Source organism: Canis lupus, chromosome 16, assembly GCF_003254725.2.
Source record: "Canis lupus dingo isolate Sandy chromosome 16, ASM325472v2, whole genome shotgun sequence".
Taxonomy (NCBI): domain Eukaryota; kingdom Metazoa; phylum Chordata; class Mammalia; order Carnivora; family Canidae; genus Canis; species Canis lupus.
In genome coordinates, this window is record NC_064258.1 from 59697276 (window position 1) to 59713841 (window position 16566).

Consider the following 16566-nt stretch of genomic DNA (forward strand, 5'->3'; position numbering starts at 1 on the left):
TTAGAAAAGCTGACGCTTCAATATGCTTCACCAGCGACCATTCATCTCGGATTTGGCTAAACCCTATTTTTATGGATTAAAAATAAACAACTTCTTCATTGTCTCCTCCAGTCAGTAGATAAACTGGAGGAAAGTGATGATCATTAAGTGAATATTAACCCAAGTTGGGTGGAAAGACCACTCTAATGCAAAACCTAGTGATAGGCTGGTCTGTTAGAAACCTAGTGATAGGCTGCTTTGCCCATTTAACCTGAATTGCCCCATCCGCAACCCCACGTACACATGTAAACAGAATGGAAGGAAAGCAGTGTAAAGTAGGCATTTGATAAAGGACTTGTACCCAGAATATATAAAGGGCTCCTACGGTTCATTAATACAGAAGCCAATAACCTAACTTAAAAGTTGGCAAAGGATTTGATTAGACATCTCTTCAAAAATACGCAAATGACCAGTAGGCACCTGAAAAGATGCCCAACGTCATGAGTCATTCGAGGAACATAAATGAGACCGCACTGAGACGCCACCTCACGAACGCTGGGTGAGCACTGATCACACAGACAAGCGGTGGCCGAAGTGTGGAGAGATTGGAACCCTCATACTTGTGGAAGGCCCGTGGAAGTGGTCCCGCTGCTGGAGGAAGCAGCTACACATAAAGTTACCCTGAGGCGCAGCCATTCCATTTCTACGTGTTTGGCCGACACAACAGATGTGAGAACATATGTTCACACGAAAACATGTGCACGGTGCTCCTAGAAGCATGATTCCAAAAGCCCAAACGTGGAAGCTACCTGGATGCCCATCAACTAACGAAGAGATGAACAAAATGTGGTATATCCATACAATGGAATATTATCTTGGAAAGACCTTATGAGGAAGTCTCTCCTCATAGGAACCATTCATATATGCAAAAAAAAAAAAAACCCATATATTGTATGATTTCATTTCTGTGAACTGCCCAGAACAAGCAGACCTAAAGAAACAGACAGCAGATCGGGGGTTGGCTGGAGCTGGAGGTTGGGCCGTGAGCAATGACCTCCAAGGGAGACGGAGTTTCCTTTAGGGGAGGCAGCAGTGTTCTATGATCAAACCATAGCGATGACTGTAATGCCATGTGAATATACTAAAGGAACTGTGGGCTGTATGTATGCATTATTCTTATTTATTATTTTTGCTTTATTATTTTTATTTGTGTTTAATTTATTATTGTGGTATAATTGATAAGCAATGTTCTGTTGGTTTCAGGGGTACAACACAGGGTTTCCAAGCCTATTCATTAGTCCGTGCTCACCACGATAAGTGTAGTCGCCATACGACATTATTACGATACTTTTCACAATATTCTCCATGTGGTGCTTTTCATCCCTGTGACTTATTTATTTTATAACTGAAAGTTTGTACCTCTTAATCTCCTGTATCTGTTTCAACCATCCCTTTACCCACCTCCCTTCTGACAACCATGAGTTTGTTCTCAGCATAAGGCCTATTTGGTTTTTGTTTGGTTTGTTTTTAGATCGCACACACAAGTGAACTCGTATGGTATTTGTCTTTCTGTCTCTGACTTATTTCACTCAGCATAACACCTTCTGGGTCCACCCACGTTGTCACAAATGGCAAGAGCTGCTGCTGCTTCTTTTTTCCCTTGGATGAGTCCTATTCCATGGCTTGTGTGTGTGTATACACATCCCACATATACAGATCCACACACATATATACGTCACATCGTCTTTGTCCATCAGTAGACTTACATATACTGTGGGTGAATTCTCTGGTACATGAATTCCTTTCAATAATGAACTTTAAAAACACTGAATGGGTTAGCTTGCCACATATGAAGAGATGCTCACCTTCATTCTTAAGCAAAGAAATGTAAATGAGAAACTAAGGACATTCCACGTTTGATTTGTCAGAGCAGGAGTAGTAGTAATAGTAAGAAGAAGGGGGGCCGATGGGAGGAGAGGGAAGGCCAGGGGAAGAGGGTGGCAGCTGGATGTGATGCGGTTGCCCAGCATTTTGGTATTAGCCCTCAGGGAACAGTGGTTGGAATGAAAGTGAAGCATCACTGTGGAGGGCAATCAGGTAAGATCGGGCAACAGTGGAAGTTAGAAATTCTGTTAGGCAGTGATTCTACGGGGTAGGATTTACCCTGTGTATTTAGACTCCTGCTGATGTCTGGTCATAGGAACAAGATTTCATCGCAGCATTAGGACAATACTGGAGATGGCCCAAATGTTCTTCAAAGGTAGATTGGCTGGAAAAATTCTGGCATAGCCAATTAGTACGATACTATACGCCTCCGAAATAAACCTGATTCATGTGTGCTGATGAAGAACTTCAAACGTATATGGTTAAGTTTAAAAAGCCAAATACAAAAAAAAATAAATAAATGTATTTAGTATTCCCATTTTGTTTAGAAAAGCATGAGAAGAGAAACTAACATACATATCAATAGTACATGGCTGGAAGGGCATTGAAAAAACAGCCATAAAGAGGAAGCCTAGCATTAAGGGCAAAGAGTGACACTTTATTTCCATTGTCCTTTCTATTCTTTATATCTTTTTTATGCCATTTTCATTAATATCATGCGCACGCTACTGCACGCCCTTTAAATTACTGAAGCAAAGGTAAATAAATAGCTGCAATTAACCAGGAGCTTCTGAAGGCATAATGTCCTCAAAATACGCTTCGCTCCATAGTTCCCACAGATCTCTTACATCGCTCTGCATTACGATGCCCAGCCTCCCGAGGCATGCCGGGTTTCCACGATTTTATTGGCAAGAAGCCTGATACCTATTATGGTGGAAAGTAGATAGTCTTGTCTGCAGGTGACAAACAGTAACTTTGGTTAATTTAAGCAGAACCCAAATTTATTAGAATGAGGCAAAGAGAGACTCACAGAACTACAGCAACCTAGAGAATGAGGCGGGGTAACTCGACGGAGGCTGGTGGGTGCTGAGGTACTGCACCCCGTTTCACTTCCACGCACACCGTGAGCAACCACTGTGTTCTAGGTTCTCTTGCAGGCACCGGGGATTCAGGAGGAGAGCTGGCCAGCCAGCTCCCCGGCATAACGGAGCTTCTGTTCTATCAACATGGGGCCCGGCGAACTTGCGCTGTTTGTGCTGTGTGCTGGGCATCGTTCTGTGGGCCAGGCAGCGGAGGTGTCCTGATATTTAAACGTCACCTCATATCAGAGGAGCTGGTGCCCCCCTGAGTGCTATGACTCAGCTCCCAGTGCAGGTGGGGTCACCGCTGGATGCACCACCGGGCACTCGGCCCGTCCTCAGGCTGTTCCTCTGCTGCAGCCACAGGCTGGGCTCCCACCATTTCGGGGTGTTCTGCGTCAGCCACTCCGATTCAGTGCCCAGGGTGGGGGCTTCCAACGGGATGCGACGTTTAGAGACAAGTGTCTGACATCTTCCCTTTCCGTGGAGGGTGGTGAAGGCATCTGAGAATGAAACATGCAATCCGATTGATACATGCTGATAAGAAAGGCTCTAAAGAAATAGGGTTAAGTTACAAAGAGCCAAGACCAATTATGAAATACATTAGAAATATGTTATAAAATATTAGACCTTACAATGGTAAGGAGTTGCAAAATCCTGAATCTGCTGAGACAATCTGATGAGACACATCACATCATTATGACGCCTTAAATGTGAAAATGATATATTTTTAAAGCTATTTAAATACATTTAATATTTGATTGCTCATTTACATTTGTGGTTTGTGGAAAAAAGTGAAATAAAACTTCTCTTTTATTTGACATTCCATAAATGCTGGAAATATACTTCTAAAACCAGGTCGGCTTCTTTGCAGCAATTCTGACAGGTTCAGACGACCCTACTCGGAATCCACTGCACACGCACACTGAGTGGGCTCATCCAATTCAGGCAAATACATTTCAAAATTCATTCTATCAGTAAACTCCTAAGAACAAACCTCCTTATTTGGCAATAATTCCTTAATAGATGTTTGCTGATTTGAATTTTCAGTGTCTGCATCCCTCGCAAGGCCACACATCTATCTGCCATTCTGTCGATATGGATCATAAATTCACGACTATGTCACCTTTGTGATGTTTGAGGCTTTTACATCTGCCTTCCCTTCTAATGGATGGAAATATGTTTTATCACTATTTTGTGTCCTTATAAACTTACCTTATGACATTGAACCACGTTCTTCTTTTGCGTATTCTTCAACTGCAACGAATTTTGCATAAGATGAGAGAGATTACACCCACATATTCCCATGTGGAGAACGAAATGCCATGTATGGAGAGACCTAGTTTCTGTTAGTTGATCATCAACATAGATTTTAAGACCTTCCAAAAAAAGTTACCAGTCTGGCTGTGGCATCGCTTCCTGTAGAGTTTGGACCCATTTATACAATTTACCGTAAATTTACGTTTGTTGGAGTATGAGTACGGTACCGCAAATTAATTATTCCTTTTATTTTCCAGATCCCTTAAAATCTGATCAAGACTCTTCAAATCATTACCACGGCACTAGTAGTGGCTCCGTCGCGGCTGCCATTCTGGTTCCATTCTTTGCTCTAATTTTGTCAGGGTTTGCATTTTACCTCTACAAACACAGGTACTGTGAAAACGCCAACGGTACGAAAACGCTGTGCTTGTAAAGCGCTGGTCTGGTGAACATGCGTCTGCTCCCTGTCACGTGCATATGTGTGTTGCACGGCTCTGCAGCATTCTCTCAGACATTAAGGATGCTCGTGGGGCAAGGTTTTGCTCTGCCGTTTGCCATACGTTTTCAGCAGGCCGAGTTTGAGGAGTGAACTTTAGGAGAATAAATAAATGGATTAAGAAATAACATGCTATAGTTCATAGTTGATCGAAAGATGCAATAAAGGACCGGTTTTCTACTTCAAGGTCCACAGTCAGGGATATTAGGGTGCTATTTCCACCTTCCAGCAGAAGATTGAACAGAATGCTTTTTTTTTTAGATTTTATTTATTTATTCATGAGAGACAGAGAGAGAGAGAGAGAGAGAGAGACCCAGGCAGAGGGAGAAGCAGGCTCCATGCAGGGAGCCCGACGTGGGACTCGATCCCAGGCCCCCCGGGGTCACGCCCTGGGCTGAAGGCAGCGCTTAACCACTGAGCCACCCGGGCTGCCCCAAAATGCTCTTTATGAACACTTTCAACTCCACAAATCTGTGATTTTTAAACTGTTGATTTATTCCTTTCTTCGCCAGATACAAACTGAGCTCTTACTACGTACTAAGAGATATTACGTGTTCCATCCCTTGAAAACGTGTTCTATCTCTTAATTTCCATACCCTCACTAGCTGAAAAATGTCAACACTTGACAAAACCAACTCAATGAAATAGATCCTTTCCTTGGAGTTTTGTGGATGCTCCTCCCTCCACACACTCCCCCCCCCAAAAAAAGCGAAACTAAGCTGTGGAGGAATTTTAAGTCCTTATATATTTCATCTTTTTCTGGATGATGTATTTCCTGGAAGAATGTGACACTATGCTAAACTGTTCTAAAATACTATTTGGGGGGATGCCCGGGTGGCTTAGCGGTTAAGCACCTGCGTTCAGCCCAGGGTGTGATCCTGGAGACCCGGGATCAAGTCCCATGTCAGGCTCCCTGCATGGAGCCTGCTTCTCCCTCTGCCTGGGTCTCTGCTCCTCTCTCTCTCTGTGTGTCTCTATGAATAGTTAAAAATAAAATGTTTAAATATATATATATATATATATATAGATAGATAGATAGATAGATAGATAGATATCTACTAGGAAATTACGGAAGGATCATCACATCCAATATCCAGGGATGTTTTCGCTGGTGTGGGTCTTTAAAGTTCTATTTTGATCACCTGGCGTATTTCTCTTATGTAATTTCTTCTGGAAAAGGGTTGGGGAGGGGCAGAGACTAGATAGATTTATGTCTTTTACATTTAAAAATTCTTCAATTTGGGCAGGAGCCTGCTTCTCCCTCTGCCTGTGTCTCTGCCTCTCTCTCTCTCTCTCTGTGTGTCTCTCATGAATAAATAAATAAAATCTTTAAAAATGGAAATAAAAATCATTCCATTCAAATAAATAAATAAATAAATAAATAAATAAATAAATAAATAAAAAATATAAATACATAAAGAAAGAAAGAAGAATGAATAAATAAATAAATAAATAAATACCCTTCAGTTCTCTAATCATAGGTCATACTCAGGGGTTTCCTTTTACATAGTCAATGTAACCGATAGTTTGATGCAGTGCGGTGTCTCCTGCGAACCTGGTCCCCGGCCACGTTACGTCCTCAAGCACCGCCGGCAGATAGCGACGGTCACGAGGGTGGTGGATAGAGTCTGTGTTTCTGTTTCCCTCCCCCCAAGCAGTCCTGAAGGGGCGACGTGCTGACGAAGCCGTCCCGCTTTCCGGAATGACTTCCCCACGGTCATGTGAGGTGACGGGCAGGTGTCTATCCCCAAATCCCAGGGACCCCGGCACGGCGGGCCCTCCCCGGTGGCCAAGAGTATTCGCAGGAATCAGACAGTTCCTTGGTTTGGGAAGGAGCAGATCAGGGGGAGGCAGCAGGTGTGGGGGGCGAGGACGTGCGCGGGCCCTGCCACCGCCGACCTGCGGCCTCAGTCCCTGAGCCTCTGTTCTCGAACCCCGGGTGCTAACGGTCTGTCCCTTCTTTGCCCTTTAGAACGAGACCAAAAGTTCAGTACAATGGCTACGCGGGACACGAAAACAGCAACGGACAAGCTTCCTTTGAAAACCCCATGTATGACACAAACTTAAAGCCCACAGAGGCCAAGGCTGTGCGGTTTGACACAACTCTGAACACAGTGTGCACAGTGGTATAGCCCTCAGTGCCCCTTAGGACTGACTCATAGCCATACCTCCGACGGACAAGCAGTAACTCCTTTGGTGCCACAGACCCCCCCTGCACTCCTGGCTTTGCGCGGTGACCGGTCGCGGGCCGCAGCCTGGCGAGGACGGGACGGCACGAGCCCCGCCACCCGGCGGCCGGGAACCACGGCGCGCGCAGGGAAGGCTGCGAGTCAGGCCGCCGCTGCGGGCTCGACGCCTCGGACTTTCCTATTTCTGTGTGGCTGGGATGCCCTTCAATGCAATCTCCTGGGCACGTGGATACATCCTTCGGGTGCGGTGACAAAATGGTAGCACCACAACACCACAACACGCCGTTCGGTTGTTTTCTGGTTTTTGTTCTTGTTTTAACCCCCATGAATAGGAACACTCTGAAAAACAACAACAACAACAACAAAAAAGCTCTCTCTCGAAGAAGAAGAAGACACCTTTCTGGTAGACGCACACACCTGCAAACGCTTCACTCTGTCCTTCCTGAGACCTGACAAGCTTTGAGGACTCACCGGTCCGCTCAGTGTCCATTCCTAGGGCCGTCCGCAAATTCCCCCGGTCAGCTGTCCTATTGCAGAATTTTTGATGCACAATTTTTTGCACTAGTGTGTTATGAATGACTGAGTAAGATTCTGATAAAAAAAAATAAACTATTTACACAGGGTTTATACACACGCTCCATTGTATATAAGCATCTTCCCACGCGGTCAAGCGAAACATCCACCATCCGTTCAGTTGGCGTTAGAGAGAGGAAGTGTCGCCGACGTGGCACAGGTGTAAGAGGGAAATGCGGTGTTGAAGACATTTCTTTTATTACTGCTTCCTTTAGCTACATGTGTGTGTCGAATTCATCGAAGATGTCGAAAAAGGAAAAAAAAAAAGAGGCCTTTTTATGTTTCTTCCCGCACACACGGTCCCCCGCTCGGGATCGCCCGGAGCGCCACCGCGGCCACGCGGGATGGCGGGGGCGGGTCGCAGCGTGTCTCTCTGCCATGTACAAAATGTCAATAGTTAATTTATTTCCGATAGCTTGAGGACGTGTGGGGTCAGCCCACCGCCGTCTTCCCGTGCGCCGTGGTTGGCCCCCCGGGCGCCGCCACCCGCGGACCACGCTGGAAAGACGGTTGCCAGGTGGCGCCTTGACCTCGGTGGGGCCGGGCCAGGATCCAGATGCCGCGTGTTCCCCTGGAGGCAAGGGGCGGTGACGCACACGCTCCCTGCCTGAGGACACGTTTCGTACTTTGCTGTGGCTTCAGTTTCCTGCGAAGTCCAGAAGCAGAGACGATTTGGCTGATTTTTTTTTCCACCTTTAAAATGTATTCTCTGTACGTTCCGAGTTATGGTCTGAAGACGGTAGGTGTGACCTCCCCTCCCGGGGTGGGTAGGGTCAAAGCGTGAAGGCCAGGACGTGGCAGGGAGACGACGGACGTAACCAGATCCAGGCGAAGATCCTGTTTGTCTTCACCGATACCGGTTTGGTCGGAGACGTTTTGAACAGATGATGCTTATTCTCCCATCGGGGTCTTGGGTTCGTTCCCAGGCCAGGGTCCACAGCGCCCGGCGGACACGGCCACACCTGGCGTGGAGGCGGACGCGTTGGTTTCTCTGTCGAGCGTCTCAAGGCAGGACTTCAAACGTGAAAAATGAAAGAAAGAAAACAAAAAACTCGCAAACACCTGTCAGGATAAGAGCTCATCCGTCCAAGTCGTGTGTGTCGGTGTGAGCGCTTTCGCGGACTTCGTGTCTTTGGTTCCCACTGTTCTGTCCGTCGTTCCGAGGGGCGAGCGCCGTTAGGAGGGCCTGGCCGACCTCTTCTGGGGGCTTCTCGGCCTTCGGAATCCCGCTCCCCGTTCCTGAGCACCATGCAGAGCTCCGTGCCCCCTTTCCGCCGGCCGGCCCGCCCGCTACCGCGCCCGGAGATGTGCTGCGTGACCCGGGGCGTCGCCCGAGCTGTCCTGGGGCCGGAGGAGGTCAGCGGGAGCCAGAACCACGCGGGGGCTGGGGGGCGGCGAGTGCAGGGGGGAGCCGGGGCGGGGGACGCCCTAGCCAGGTGTATATATCTATACATACGTGCATATATATAAATACCTTGTACATATCTGAGTTTGAGTCATTCAAACTAGGTGCAAAACGCTGACTTTGGAGTCTGGACCAATGTCGCTCTTCCCCCGTCCCTGACCCGCTTGCCGGTCAACGACGTCACCAACTCCTGGACCGACAGGACACACACACACGCACAGAAACCACATATCACGTTAGACGTTATTTTCCTTTGTGTGCAGAGTCAACCCGGCCTTTGGGTGCCAGTTTGGAGCATGTTCTCAACAAACAAACAAAAACGAGAAAGAAAAAAGAAAAACACAAACAAAAACAGCCCACCCCACTCCGTGAAATCCTCCTGCGGGGAGGCTGCGTAGCCTCGTCCCCGGGTGTGTGCGGGAGCATTCAGGTCTCCCGCCGGGTGTTGAGGGCCCCGTGGGCGGCGACAGCCTCCTGGAACCCCCGGAGCCGGGCGCGGGAAGGACCCCAGCTAACACCGTCATGTGCTTCAGAGCTGTTTAAAACTGCTGCTTGTTTCACACATCTTTTGCCTTTCTTCAGGCTAGCTGCAATAATTTTTTTCTTCTGTAAGATATTTTGTAAACAACCACACACACACACACACACACACAGAAAAAGAAAAAAAAAAAGCTATTCTCAAACAGGGGGAAAGAACGCTGGTGTCACGATCAGGAAACCCACCGCATCTCCGCCCGCCCCGTGTTACCATCTCGCCACATGCTGCTGACATGAAGTAGGTGCAAACGACCTTTTTGTACAGAGATATATTTTTTATGAAGAATTTGTAAAATTATTAAATATGCTGTAATTTTTTGATTAATGTAGGTAAATTGTTAAAAAAAAAAAGATAAATGTTTTTACGATACAGAACTGTAACTTTCCCAATAATGTACAATGTACCATCTCTAGCTGATTCTCAGTTCCGATCCTATCACACATGTATTAATATTAAAGTGGCCTGTTAAAATCAACAGTATCTTTTTTTGTCAAAAAAGAAAAAAAATTATAAAGAGAGTGTACTATAGCCTGTGCAATGCCACCTATCTTTAAAGCAAATCAGAGTTCTAATTAAATATTTAATTTTAGATTTCTATCTTCCGGTGTGAATTCATTCGCGCGGGTACATGCACGCGAGGGTGTGGCCAGGAGGGGGGCGCTGGGGGGTCGGGGAGGGCTCCCAGGACAGCCGTGTGGGCTCCCTGCCCCCCCACGTGAGCACCGCAGGCCCCCGACAGGTGAGCCCCCACGTGTGGCCCGGCGAGCGGCCCGGCGGCGGATCTCCCACCTCCTCACGGTTCTCCTAGACCAGGGAGGGATGCTGCTCCCGCCCCAACCAAGGGCGAGCCTGCGTCGTCATGGTTCGGGGGGAAAAATGGGAGTGAGTTCCTCCTGCAGACTTGACGCTGCCGAGCGATGACGTGGAACGTGCTGCCCAGGGGGCCGCCTGCTTATCACACCCGAAGGAGGCGCCCAGGAGTCCCCAGCAGGGCCCCTGGACTGCTCGGGCCCACCTGGCTGCGGGGCTGTGGGGACACGGGGACACGGGCCATCCCTGGGTGTCCTGAGTCCCTGGACCGCTCGGGCCCACCTGCCGCGGGGACGCAGGGATATGGGCCATCCCTGGGTGTCCTGAGCCCAGTGACCACACGCCAGAGACCACTGACAATAAAAGGAAAACCCCCAGCAGCCTCCAGAATGAGGTTTTCCTGCCCGCCTAGACCCTGGTCTCCCAGGAGCCGTGGATGGGCCGGTGGCCCCAGATGGCACCTGCTAGGCACCCCCTCCCCTCCCCGTCTCTCCCCACCTCTCTGCGCCTGCTCCCCTCCCCCTCCCGCCCCTGCCCCCACTTCCCTCCCCCTGTGGTGCGGCTGTGCAGGAGGGGCCGAGAGCCTCACACCCCAACCCCTGCCCTGCCCCCGCCCGGGCACCGACCCGGACCCCCGCAGCCCGCCCTCAGCCCCTGCTCCTGGGAACTGCGGTAGGACCGCCGTGGGTGGGGGCTGTGCCACCCGGAGCCGCACACGCTGACACCCCCGGCATCCCGCCACCGCACTCCTGGCCTGTGCAGCCCGCAGGTCTCCCCTCCGTGTGGAGCCGTCGGCGGGGGGTGGTGTGGCCCCCAGGGCCGCTCTCCTCCTGGACCCGGAGCCCAAGAGGCGTGTGTGGCCGGGGGATGCAGCCCGCAAGACCCCAGGACCTGAGTCCAACCCCGCGGCCCGAGCCCGACACCTGCGGCCCAAGCCTGACCCCTGCGGCCTGAGCCCGATCCCCACGGCCTGAGCCCGACACCCCCACAGCCTGAGCCCAACCCCCTGTGGCCCCAGGGCCCGAGCCCAACCACCTCCACAGCCCGATCCTGATCCCCACGGCTGGAGTGTGACCCCCACGACCCGAGCTCGACCTTCTGTGGCCCCAGGGCCCGAGCCTGACCCCTGTGGCCCGACCCCGACCTCCTTCGCTGCCCCAGGGCCCAAGCCTGACTCCCCACGACCTGACTCTGACTCCTGCCGTCGCACCAGCCAATCCACACCTTCCCAAGGACGCCTTTCCCTCCAGGCCCCTGAGTCCCCCCACCTCCCTGGGCTGCACAGCTGTCCCCGCCCTCGGTCTGTGTGGCCTGAGTCCCCGTGAGGGACGGCATCGGGCATGGACTGCACCGTCTGGGGCCGCCAGTCTCCGAGTGCACCTGGACCCCAAGCCCGAAGGGAAAAAGGATCACAAGGCGGCTGCAGCCAGCAGCTCCCGGAGCTCCCTCGGCCTGCCCTGCAGACCTTGTCGGTGGGCCAGAGCCTCGGGGTCCCGGCCGACGGCGGGGTCAGCAGCCGGGCTGCTCCGGGTCTGCGGGCCGGGCCCGGTCTCCGCCACGCTCCGGGAGAAAGGCTGGGGCGAGAGGGGAGCTCGCACAGCCCCACAATACTGCTTGGAAGGCAGCATTTTCATTTTTATCTTACATTTTATCCCGTGGGTGCAGTATCGGGGGCAAGATCCAAGGGCGAGGCAAGGGGTTAAAGCAGCTACGTGACGCCTGTGGAACGGGATACAGGAGAGCTGGGGAAGGAGGGCAGCTCGCGGTCTCGGGCGCAGGCCAGCCCCACCTCGCGCTCCGTGCTGGGCGTGGAGCCCTCTCTCTCCCTCTGCCTCTGCCCCTCCCCGCCTCTAAAAAAAATGATGAATGAAATAAAACATCATCCTGCCGAGCAGAGTCTCAGACGTGCTTTCCTACAGGTGAGCAAAAGGCTTCGCACACACGTGGTCTGGAAGCCTGAGAAAGGGCGCAGGGCCGCTGAGGGCTCCGGGGGTCGGGACGGGGACGGAGGCTCGCCCTGCAGCGTCTAGTAAGGTGCACAGTGTGCGTGACCGTCCCCACGGTGGGCGCGGACCCCGAGTCACGTGGAGATGGACGCGTGTGTGCTGTTGGCCAGGACGACGTCCTCCGTGCTGCTCGGGCCCGTCTACACCCTGTGACGAGCTACGCTTCACGGTGGGTGATTCTGTCCAGCTGGCGCCAGGGTCCGCGCGGGGCGCTCGTGGGTGGGCCGGGTGGGCCGCCGGGCGGGGGGGACTCGGGGCGGCCAGCGCTTGTCCCCCGGTGTTCCCCACTGCGGACGGGCCTCCTGGGAGCCTCCCCCGTCGTAAGCGACTCGCATCATCGCACCTTTTATATTAAGATCAGTCCTTCTCGGGAAGAACTTTGCCTTTGAAAATGTGAGTTTACTTCCCGCGACCGATCGTGGAGACTCCGGTTATTAGGTCTCCGGGGGCCTTTCTGCTCCCCAGGGCTGTGGGGGCCGCTGGAGGTTGTCATTCAGGAATGAGACGCCCCGGGGTTGCCTTTAGCAGGACAGTGAAGGGACCCACCTGGGCTTTGGAGCACCAGCCGGGGTCCGTGAGGGACCTACCGGCAGGAGCGCGGTCGGGGGGCTCCCGGGGGTGCCCGGGTCCGTGTGATGGTGGTGGCCTCGCAGTCGAAGAGCAGCGATGCAGGCCGAGCCCCGGGAGCGACCAGGATGCGCGGCGTGTGACACGGAGCTCGTGGCCGGGGGGAGGGCGGGGGTCCTAGGTCACTGGGCCGCCCTCAGGACTCTGGGTGGTCAGAGTCCACCGTGGGCCCCGCGAGGGCTCAGGCTGGCCAGACGCAAGGCCAAAACGCACCGTGTGCCACGGAGGCAGCTCCCCCGTGGAACCCGGGCAGGTGGGGCAGGTGGTGGCCGCTTGGCCCCTCGCTGCTGGCGCTGTCTCCCCACAGTCCCGGGCCGGGACAAGCCCCCACGGGCCTTGGTGGCCGTGGCCACACGGGACGCCGGCAGGTCCGGCCTCACTCCAGCCCCTGCAGGGCTGCGGCCTGGGACGTCCCTGCACATCCCACACGTCCCCCCCGGCTGATGCTGGTGCGAAGAGGAGACGGGGTGTGCCTCTCGCCAGCTCTCTGCCGCCCTGGACGGCAGCGCCCTGCAAGTCGGCCCCCCGGGAGCAGAGCTCCACTCGGCATCAGGCCCTGGCGTGCTCGTGACACCTGACGACCTGTGGCTTCCCGTGGCCCTCCTGGCCCCCGAGATCTGCAGGTCCTTCATTTGTGATTTTGCCACCCGGGGCCCTGGGGAAGAGAGGCAGCCTCCCTGACGTGGCTGAGTGTCCCCTTGCAGAAAATGTCTGTGGTGTGCTGGGCCCCCCCCAAGCAGGTCTGCCCGTCCCTGCCCGTCCCATCCCCTCCCATCCCGTCCCTGTCTGAGGCTCTGAGATGCTCCCGGATGATCCCATTAGGGACTGGGGGGCCGTGGATTCGGTGACTGATGTGGGGCAGTCCCAGCGGGCTCCCATGCTCACGCAGGCGTGGGATGCTCTGTCTCCACCACCTTGTGGTTTTACACACAAGACCGACAGCACCTCTTCTGGGGGAGCTTTGTTTGCCTCTCGGATGGGAGCAGAAAAGCTGTGAGTCTGGATTTGCCGTCTTCCTCGAGGGACTGGGCTGGTGTCGACGCTGCACTCCCGCCATGGCCTCCGCTGGACCCCTTGGGCTCTGACTTCCTCAGCTGCACAGAGGGGATGCAGCTGCCCCGTGGCGGGAAGCCCCCGGAGGAGTCCCCCCACCCGCACGGCTCCCCGGGGAGCCACGCCGTGCACCTGCTGGCTCTGAGGCCGCAGCCCTGGGTGACGTGGGCCGCAGCTGCTCCCAGGGTCTGCCCGTGACCCGCGCAGGGGGCTGTCTGCACCAGCGGCCTCTCTGCACCTGCCCAATCCACGCTGCTCTCCCTCCTTGCACCTAGTGCTTGGGATCCAAACGTCGGAGTGTTGGTAGCAGGTGACTTTAGAAAATGCACAGCTGTGGGTGCGAGGGTGGCTCCGCAGGCTGCGCGTCCACGTGGTGATTTCGGCTCAGGTTGTGATCCCAGGGGCCCGGGATCCAGCCCCAGTGGGACCCTGTGCTCAGCGTGGAGCCTGCTCGCCCCCCCACCTCCATTCCTCCCCCTGCTCATGCCTGCGCTCTCGCTCTAAACATTACTAAATAGATCTGCTTTTAAAAATATGTAGTTGCAGCTTAAAATTAAAAATGTTTTTGCTCGGGGGACCCTGGGTGGCTCAGCAGTTGAGCATCTGCTTCGGCCCAGGGCGTGACCCCGGGGTCCAGGGATCGAGTCCCACCTCGGGCTCCCTGCATGGAGCCTGCTTCTCCCTCTGCCTGGGTCTCTGCCTCTCTCTCTGTGTCTCTCGTGAATAAATAAATAAAATCTTTTAAAAAAGGCTTTTGCCCATAAGTTAATTACTCTATGTATATATTTTACTTATAAGTGTAATTGCATTGGTGTAGCGTCCTGGGTAAAATGGCTCGCATGTGTTGCATCGCAGCCAAACCCTGAAAGGCTGCTTGCTCTTCAGTGCAGGGCAGAGGGGACACGGGATGGTGGAGCTACAGCCCCCCCCCCCCACCACGGCGCCGACCTTCCTGCTGCGCTCTCTGAGCTGCCATAGGGCCCGCGAGGCGGGGACTTGGGGAGCCACGGGGACACTCCTCACAGTGGCGTCGAGGGGGCCAGGGCACCGCCGCGGACACAACGCCGACCTGGAGGGCCGAGCCACCTGCAGGGGGTGGGTCACCACGCTTCAGGGCGCGAAAGTCGGCTTCGGTTTTAAGAGGCGCTATTATCGTGTGGACCACGGACGTGGCCGAGAAGTCGCCGCCGGTGACAGCGCTGTGCATCCTGGAGGGCGAGACGGACCCCAGAGTCTGGCCTCACACCCGTGACCACGTCAGTACAAAGTTCACCGTGGAATCGCTGAGACCCAGTGCTTTTCCCTTCACACCCTTTGTATCTTTTAGGTTTTATATTAGAATTTATCCTTTAGGGATCCCTGGGTGGTGCAGCGGTTTGGCGCCTGCCTTTGGCCCAGGGCGCGATCCTGGAGACCCCGGTGCATGGAGCCTGCTTCTCCCTCTGCCTGTGTCTCTGCCTCTCTCTCTCTCTCTCTGTGACTATCATAAATAAATTTAAAAAAATTAAAAAAAATTAGAATTTATCCTTTAGCACCTGGGAGGCTCCGTCGCTTGGCCGTCCAACTCTTGATCTCAGCTCAGGTCTTGATCTCGGGGTCGTGAGCGCAAGCTCACAAGTTGGGCTCCCCACTGGGTATGGAGCCTACTTACAAAAAAAATAACCTCATACTTTGTGCTACTTATTTGAACGTATGTTCAGAATAATATATTACAATCTGTTGACTCTTCCTTTTTATGCTTTGGTTCCATCTAAAAGGGAAAGATTGTTCTATTTAATGAGTCAAAAGTGTGCGAGGGATGCTACCACGGGGAATCGTCGTGGGGACGAGGCCAAACCCCAGAATAATGAACCAGGGAAATGTGAAGCTGGACGCCCGGGGTGCTGAGGCTGCCGAAGAGCGCAGGAGGTTGTATCTACTCCTGCCACCGTGGCACCGGCGTGGCCTTGGGTGATCCCAGAGACAGGAAAGAAGGAGGTGTTCTCAGATGTGGTGGAGACCGTGAGCCACTTCATTGCACAGACTCGGATTCCTATGAAGAGGTTCCGTAGAGAAAGAACAAAACCACACTCATTAAAGTGACATGTGTGTGAAAATAGAAAGAAATGCTAGGAGCTCCTCTGCGTGACCATACAGAACGTGAAGTTTATTTATTAAACCTTCCGCAGGATAAATAGTGACACCCCCTTAGGCCTGGAATAGTGGTTACAATAGATAATATTTATGGAGCATTAATGATGTGTCGCCGACTATTTAAGCTGCTTACCTGTATTAACCTATGATTGAGGATGCTCAGCGTGTAAATAAATCACTTCTCTGTTCATTTTCTTGCAAAGCTACACAATTCAGTGACCTAATTGAAAATAAATGAAAACTTCTAGACCTGAAATGAAAATCTGACTCACAATTCTAGCTTTGTGGCTTCAATGACATTGCGTGGAAGTCACTGCCTTCGAAATGGTATTTTGCTGTTCAAGTGGAGAGTTTCCATTATTCATCAGTTGACCTTTTTATTTCTTTGTGCACTAATTAGCTGTACCATTTAATTATGCATAAAACTCTAATTGATGATAGGAAGGGTGTCCAAATGGCTCCGTCAATCGGTAGGAACAAATTGGGATTACTGGGTGGCTTTGTTAGGTTTCACACCAAAGAGAGACGTGTAAT

General features: G+C 52.6%; 1 protein-coding gene across 1 annotated transcript in view; it reads left to right on the plus strand.

Moving 5' to 3' along the window:
- The window catches only part of CSMD1 (CUB and Sushi multiple domains 1), a 1869137-nt gene extending 1859137 nt beyond the window's left edge, over positions 1–10000 (plus strand). Inside the window, exons 69-70 of the mRNA XM_049095299.1 lie at positions 4460–4592; positions 6671–10000. Coding sequence (XP_048951256.1) covers positions 4460–4592; positions 6671–6830 — 293 coding nt within the window. The 3' untranslated portion in view covers positions 6831–10000. The remainder of the gene's footprint in view (positions 1–4459; positions 4593–6670) is intronic.
- The last annotated feature ends 6566 nt before the right edge of the window (positions 10001–16566 follow it).